The sequence below is a fragment of the Colias philodice genome, chromosome 18 (genome assembly GCF_061535455.1).
Source record: "Colias philodice isolate Cphi_HAF_F1 chromosome 18, ilColPhil1 Martin Lab GWU primary, whole genome shotgun sequence".
NCBI lineage: Eukaryota > Metazoa > Arthropoda > Insecta > Lepidoptera > Pieridae > Colias > Colias philodice.
In genome coordinates, this window is record NC_143103.1 from 7,411,253 (window position 1) to 7,419,449 (window position 8,197).

The window sequence follows — 8,197 nt, forward strand, 5'->3', positions numbered from 1 at the left end:
ACACACCGTGATCGTATCTATACTAATACTAGCAGTCCGCCCCGGCTTCGCCCGTGGTACATATTTACGTTTTCTCTACATAAAAACCATCCTCGTACTTCAAGGAATATAATAAAAAAAGAATTATCGAAATCGGTCCACCCGTTCTCGAGTTATGCGCTTACCAACACATTTTGCGATTCATTTTTATATATAAGATTATAAAGCTGATGAGTTTGTTTGTTTTTTGGTTTGAACGCGCCAATCTCAGGAACTACTGGTCCGATTTGTTTTGGAAAAAACAACAAGAGTAGTAGTAGAGTAGATTTTTATAATATGACTAGCTGTTGCCCGCGACTTCGTCCGCGATTAGGTCGTTTTTCGTCATTCGTCGTTTAAAAAAAATACGTGACACTTTATTTTTGAATTTTCTTAACTTGTTCTTAATTATTGTCTCTTATAAAATTTAACTACTTACATTAAAATTGAACACTCTGAAATCTGAAGAAAACATGAATGAATGTGATTTAAATTCTACATTACTTAGTATCAAAATATAATAATCTAAATTAAATGTAGATTAACAGTTTGAGCACACCATTATAGAATATGTACTTAAGTATTAAATTACGTTAGTTAACATAGTAACTTTACTAAAAACACGATGACTTTCTTTCGCGCTCGGTACCACAAACTAAGCATGTTTGTGGTAAGTGGCCCGCGTCACTTGACCCCCCGCAAGTTCCCCTTCGTTGCTATGCGAAAATACATTCGTTGCTCTATTTTAGGAAAAATTTGTAATACTGTGGCCTGGGCGTTATAACACGTCCAGGGAGTTCCTGAGTGCCGATATCACCATCTTGAGGAAAAGCTTCTAATGTCGATTTAAAACTGCATACATACGAATTAACCTGTTCTAAAATTGTGAAATGAGTTCAGTTTTAAATTTGAGAAATATTGATTTCTTGTATTCCACTATTCGTTGTAGTCGAATACAAAATATATTTAAACAAACTTAGGTTGGCCTACAGGCAAAAGGGATCCTATCAAATGGTAAACTTGACCTTGTATCTTAAAAGTAAGCATGAACGGACCTTCTGATAATTATTGAGCACCAAAGGATCATTTGAAACGCGCTATTATAAGAGCGAATATTGTCTAATAACAGTTTACATTGCACAGTATGTTCCTCTAAAAGTAGTGATTTCAAAGGTTCCGGTGTATCTTCAAATGAAAGCCGACTCCTTACTACACTTTAAAGCATTACAAAAAGAACATACTACGTTAATATCGCCTTTACAGAAGATGATCTGTAATCAATTGTGAGGTTATAAGCAAACCCACTTTTATATTTGTCAGACCACACCACCGAATTCGTAGATTGTTTACCTCAAGTCATTAAGACTATGACGAAATCTGTCTGCAGTAAGATGGTCCTCTCGCTATTCGTCCGTTTCCAGAGACCGAATAGTTTCAATTCTTAATCTTTCATTAAACAAACTTATTAATCGTTCTTGTCTCATATAATTGTAATATTTGCGTCCCTACTCTAGTCATTGCTTATGCTCATGTTCATCTTCAAGAGATCGAATAATATTATGATGCACCCTATCATTTGTCAAACGGTCTTCATATTGAGTAAAGTTTCAGATTCTCGAGATAAAATATGACTGTCGTGATCAGTAGTGAGGCGTAATTCCCTCTCAGTGAGGGTTTCGGTCTCACGGGATAGTACAATATGCCGTTTGCGATCATCTGTGAGACGTCATACCCTCTCAGTGAAGGTTTCGGTCTCACGGGATAGTAGGGGAGACCGGGTTTGGTTGTCTCACGGGTTGGTTGTCACAGCGGTCTTAACACAAAACTGAACTTTCGAATAAGTCTGTTGAACAGCGTGGCAAGAGCAATACAGTGACAACGCTGTCCCCACTTCGCGTCAGACCGCCCCGATCTGCCGTGCGGGCCGGTGCGGGCGGATCACACGTGTTTATTGTTTTCGCACTGATTTTTTATGATATGAGGACCGAATACGCTCCTCATAACATCACTTTTTGTGAACGAAACGACAGCGCGGTTTAATTTAATGCCAACACCATTAGAAAAAAGGATTATTATTAATTGTGAAAAAATATCATGATTTACACTATTAACACTCTTTTAACATAAAATATAAGTCTGTGAGTGTGTAAAAATAAATCCAGCTAATTACACATCAAACTTATGTTTATAATTAGGTATACGACATGAAAATACCAAGCAATAATAATACAGATAAAAAATACTGAACATAAGTAGGTATAATAGATATTAAGTAGTATTAGTTAAAATAAACTTTGACTGTTAGTCAAAGGACATCGGCCACTGCCCATACATACGATGACCTGACTATGAAATGTCGCGACCATGATTAATATAGGGCTTAAATGGTTCGCCTAACCACCCTTAACAATCCCACATTGCAAATATATTATTTGAAAGTGGTGGAGCTTAGAATTTTCACATAATTTGCCATTTTTGAGGTTATGGTATATAATGAATATGGTTTAGAGTTATACCTACAGACTACGTAGCCTATGTTATTTATTTGGTTGTTATTTATGCCAATACAACACTGTAGTGACATATTATGTAATAAACAAAATCATGTTGAATGGATTTATGAGCATTCATCGACACATAAGTATTAACATTTACTTAAGTACCGATTTTTCTGCGGTTTTGGTAGTTAAAATGTTGATAGGGAAAGCAATGCCCTGAAGCAGTAAGCAGTCCACCAATGAGTACGTACTTATGGTAGCTATTTTTTTAACCATGCAAATAACAATAAAATATTTTAAACTGTTCTATCCATTCTATTGATGGCAGTAGGGTCTGCAACTATTACATGGGTCTTTAAAACATAACTGGCGAAATGTGCAACGTACTATTAAATAATTAGTGTACCACTGCCAAAGCCTCTGTCATGACAAATGCAAAAGAAAAATAAAGGTGATTTTTAAATAAAACATGCATAGTAGTTTTATTAATTTATTCTATATCTTCTCTTACAACCACAGAATCTAAGAACTCAGCAGGAGCAGAAATATTGGACTGGTGTCTGGCCCATCCAAGGTACCATACTAATGTCATAGTATGAGCACAACATCCAACCGTTCGACGCCCTACCAAACAGTTGCAACAGTACTCTTTTATACCTTCTCTCCCCGATATTCCATTTTCAATTAAAATATAAACATAATACCTCTTGCTAGATATATGTCTTGATTTAATTTTTCCTCGTATTAGTATATTATTGTCACTTCCTCTCAAATTGTGCTCCGTTGCATTTATGCTTTCACTTGCTACCTCTATTCTGTAGTCACCATGAAATCGAATATGCTCTCCGTAATAAGATCGCGCTTGCTTAATCTGGTATGTTCCTAAAGCAAATAGAATCAATTCATTCATCTCCATTCTAGGGAACGTTATTAAGTTATCCCTATCTGCTGTTATACTATCAAAGTTAGAATACCTTCTATTCATATTAGTATTCTCTACCATTAGTGCCAAATTATTTTGTAGAAGCATCCGTTCTCTTAAAATGGTTAACATTTCCTCAGCATCATCTCTGTTTCTTAGGCGAACACCAAACCTGTTCAAAAGACTGGCTGCTATTGAAAAATCCTGCATCATGTGTGGCACATTCTTGTTGAAATATTCATGTCGTAATAATTTGAAATCTCTCTTAAAATACCTATTAACTACTTCCACTACCCAACGACAAATAGTGACACACCTACTTTTATTTGCTTGAAGTGTTGTTAGTTGATGCTCGCCTTCCAGAAGAGTTTCTGGTATATAAGCTCTATAATTGCAGTCTTGTAACAAGCTAATGGAATCTCGGAAGCCTCTGTCTAAAATGAATATATCATCTGCTTGGAGATATGATCGGAGAGAAGAATTCTCATTTTTAAATAGAGATGTCATTATATCTGCATCTGAAGTGGTTGCCTTGTATGGACCAACACAGTCGACAATATACCCATCACATGCCACAATTAAAAATGGTTTCAGTAGATTTCTGTACTTATGTAAGGAATATGTATCTTTCTGAAACATGTAGTTTGAACTTTTATTTATGTAAATATAAGTACCATCACAAATCAAGATTACTTGTTCATTATTGTCATTATTATATATACCATTTGGCAAGAGCAAATTATGCTGTAGCAAATTCTCTCTTGAAATATGTGAGAGTCCTAGATGACTAGGAACAAAGTCTTGTACAAGCAATTCTCTTACTTTGTTCATTAATCTTTCCATCGTTCGACGAGGTACTCCTATCAGTTTTGAGATTCTGTCATCTGATTCACCCGTCCTTAATTTCATTAATAATGTACCCAAGCCCAAAATACCTCTATGAGTATCTTGGATCCTGGGAACTTCATTCACTAATGCAATAAAATCTTGCTTGGATCTTCCGATCCAATAAAAAAATAAATTGTCATCTATTTCTTGAATAGTTTCTAAAGTACTAAAGTCTAAATAAGTTTTTTCTGAAGCAACAAATGAAAACACATGTTCTATTTGCTGTACAGTAAAAGTTTTAATGCTGCTTGGCAAATCATATAGACTGTCCCAGTTATTGCCATATAAATGCTCTGCACAAACTCTTGCCAAAAGTGGTATATAAAACTTGTAGTGACCCAAGATAGTAGCTCGGAAAGAGTCAGAAATAGTATGCAAACTTGTATTGACACATCCAGCAAATAAACAATGAGAAGCTGTATTTGCAGCTCGTCTATAATTTTGTAGAATAATTTCGGCTACCGGTTGATCAGGTACGTTCGAGTCTTCTTGCCTGTCTTCCTCAGCTTCTACATGATGTTCTATAACTTGGTTAGAAACATCTGGTTCCGGTCTTATTTCCTCAACAGGAGTCGATGATCTTAATCCTTCGATTTCTTGGGCTCGAAGTGCAGATCGTCTGCATTTCAGCCAGCAAGGATGACAAATACGTTGAGATGATGTTATCTATAAAAGATAGACATTTTAGTATAAAATACTTTGTGATAACATGAATTAATTATAATCGTAGACTATTGCTAACTTTGTTTCTGGGCATATTACTGACCTCTCGCGGTGCAATCCTGGATTGAACAATATTGGCAATACTTCTGTCCAAATAAGAACCATTTCCTCTCAAGATAAGGTCACTTCGTCGCCTTAATATTGAGAGACCACATAGAACACACACTTGAGTGTGGCCTTGGTGAGAGGATCCAGCAGCCTGCTGTTCACCACTGTCACGGTTTAACGCATCATTAACCGCACGCATTGCAATATCGTGACAAGCTTCACAAATGTAATCATCTTCAGTGATCTGGAAATAAGGAAACAAAAATCATTGTAGGTTAGTATTATATGCATAGAGCTGGAAGTAATCAATGATTCGATACATAGAAAAAATAAACTTACGATAATCGGATCGATCCAACTACTGATTAACGATATGATTCTGGAGTCAAGTTGCAGGACAATGAAGCGGCGAAGCGTATTAATGCAAATATTGCAATTAATACACTTCAAACGTCCATGAATGGGCCGTTGACTCGGGTTCATTGTAGCAAACGAGATGTTTCTCGGCACTCTGAACCAATTCACAAAGCGTTATCAGTGTCCAGGGGGCAATAGCAAATAGTCGTCAAATTAAAAAGATCAATCGGAGTCCGTAGTCAAAGCCAAGTCGCGAAAAACCACTAAAAACACAGGAAAAACGCTCAGAACACAACGACGCTAACAGCAAGCCAGCTACGCATGTCATGTGTCATCTAACCTGTGGGTCTATTATGCCGGTAAAAAATACGATCCATTTTACATATTTCAGGTATATTGTTAAATGTATTTATGGCAAAAAATATTTTTTAAATCTATAATATATATGCTGTGTTCCTTCACAGCATACTGCGCACGATCGAGGAAAGTGGCGTGAACTCGTGTCGGAAGCCAAGACTCTGTTTGGGTCGCAGAGCTAGTTAATCATAATCAATCATCAATCATAATATATATCTTTCTTACTGTTTTTTGCTATAAAATATGATAGGTGAAATAAAACAAAGAAATATATATTATTCTAGCATTTTTTTAAATGTAATCGCTTAATTAACTCCCGCTGTGAAAACGAAACGCATACCACAGGTATAAATGAAAGACGTTTGGATGCGTTCAAACTTAAGAAAATATGTTATGAATTTGAGTTTATTTATTATTAATATATAATATTTTCCCGGCCCGAAAAAAATAAGTTAAACCCCGTTAGTAAAAGCACGCATAAATGACTATTTTTTGATACACCGATGATTAATGTTCGCATTCAGGTCATATGTGGCCATCCTCCTTTATTTTTACTAACAACCTGTAAATGAAGAAGAAATAATAATTACCAACGAACTAACCTTTTCTATAATACTTAACACGTTCACTGCGTAAAAAATAACAATGACTTTCAGCTGGTGCGGTGGCAGTCCAAAAAAGCACCCACTTGACTTTCTTAATGTGCGTGGCAGGCCCTTTCGACACGACAGCTCTGAGAAGTATTAAAGCTCTATTATCTTAGCCAACCCATAAAGTATCTATGATTTTTTTACAGTTTTGAAATCTTGATGAATCACTTGTCTATACATTGATCCCGCCCCTGGATTCTCTAAACAGAAATTGAGAAATTAGCAATCGAAATTGTCAGGCCGACAAGGCCTGATCCCGCACCAAAGTGTAATTTTTATAGTGATGGGATAGTGAAAGAAAATAAAATATCGAGTCATTAATTATATTTAAATCTTATAAGCACTAAGCCAGGTAATTAAAAACAAAATTAAATAAAATTCTTTTTATAATAGAATAATGTTTTTTTCATTCATAATGCCAGTTAGTTACTAATTCAAACCATAACATAACATAACACAATAGAAATAACATCGAAGCCTCAGGTTTTTGAAACATACATAGTAAAATTTATTAAAATCTAAATAAACATTTAAATGTTAACTTCCGTGTTTTATAGACGGGGACAGATTTCATAACATGAAGTTTTGTTCCACTCGGACTGATGTAAATATATCATTTCTAGAATGAGGGTAGTCATATTTTTTTCTGTTAGGGAAAATTTCTTTGTCACTTATGTCGTCGCCGAGAATACTTTGGCGTTTATAATTTGCTGGGCGGATTATTTTATTTTCTAAAATTGTGATTTTGCTGGTGGATGGCTTTGGTTCTTGCTTTTGAAATATTTTCCTGTATTTAATTCGTTTAGTCTCTTCGTAATCGTCTTCAGTATCACTATTACTTACATTTTCTAGCGTTATTTTTTTTTTTACGATGCGCCATTTTGAAGTCGACGATCGCGCGTCCTTTTCCCGTGACTGCACAACACTACTGGCGGCTCAACGCGTACGCATCTGCACAGTGCGGCAACAGGTCGCTACCGGTCACCCACCGAAACAGGCCCGCTCCCGCACTAAGGTAACATTTTTAAAGTCCTGTGCGGCGGAGGTCGAAATCGACCTGTCGCGTAAGTAAACTGCCTATATTACTACATTACTTGTCACAATTCGAAAACTATATTTGTCTCTATCATGCTCATAAAAATGCCCAGGAAACCTGTTCCGCACAAGCGAGAAAGACCTGTTTTTTCCGCGCGCACAGTGATTTGGCACAGCACCAGGCCAATTGTGGGTGACCCGCAGTGAACGTGTTAACACGGCACATTTTTCAAATTATCTTGCTCAACCCTGCTCAAAAATTTGAGGGTTTTGTTGGAACATTAATATGTCAAAACTATGATATATCTAAACTACGATACAACTTGCTTGTGGAAATGCTCATTACAATTGTGAATCTAAAGAATAACTAACAACATACTATTCAATTTTATTGAGCTGATGAATATCTTTTGCCTGGAAGAAATCACCGTCGCCTAATAAATATACTGTGTTTTCTTATAAAACCGTTACATAATTTATTTTATCTACTTAAATAATGAAAATGATATTATATTTATAAAATATAAAACATATTATGTAAAATGATTAAAAATAAATAAATGAAGCAACTACGATTCAAAGAAAACATCTTTTTCAGTGTTAAAATGCTCTTAGCAATCCTGGATGATGAACTGTATCATGTACTCTGATCCCAGTACGGTCGGTACCTCGATAGCCATAACGATAAATATTATAATCAG

At 35.7% G+C, this 8,197-nt stretch overlaps 1 protein-coding gene across 1 annotated transcript; it reads right to left on the reverse strand.

Moving 5' to 3' along the window:
• Positions 1–2,343: 2,343 nt before the first annotated feature.
• Positions 2,344–6,362, reverse strand: LOC149480593 (uncharacterized). Its single transcript, XM_089706425.1, has 2 exons — positions 5,093–6,362; positions 2,344–4,992 (listed from the first exon to the last, which is right to left on the reverse strand). Exons 1-2 carry the CDS (start codon positions 5,294–5,296, stop codon positions 3,007–3,009), a joined length of 2,190 nt encoding a protein of 729 aa, XP_089562551.1. The 5' UTR covers positions 5,297–6,362; the 3' UTR covers positions 2,344–3,006.
• Between the last annotated feature and the right edge of the window lie 1,835 nt (positions 6,363–8,197).

Coding starts and splice junctions, on each gene's coding strand:
- LOC149480593 (XM_089706425.1), bottom strand. CDS start 5,296: ATGCGTGCGGTTAATGATGCGTTAAACCGTGACAGTGGTGAACAGCAG. Junction 4,993..5,092: donor CCAGGATTGCACCGCGAGAG/GTCAGTAATATG, acceptor TATCTTTTATAG/ATAACATCATCTCAACGTAT.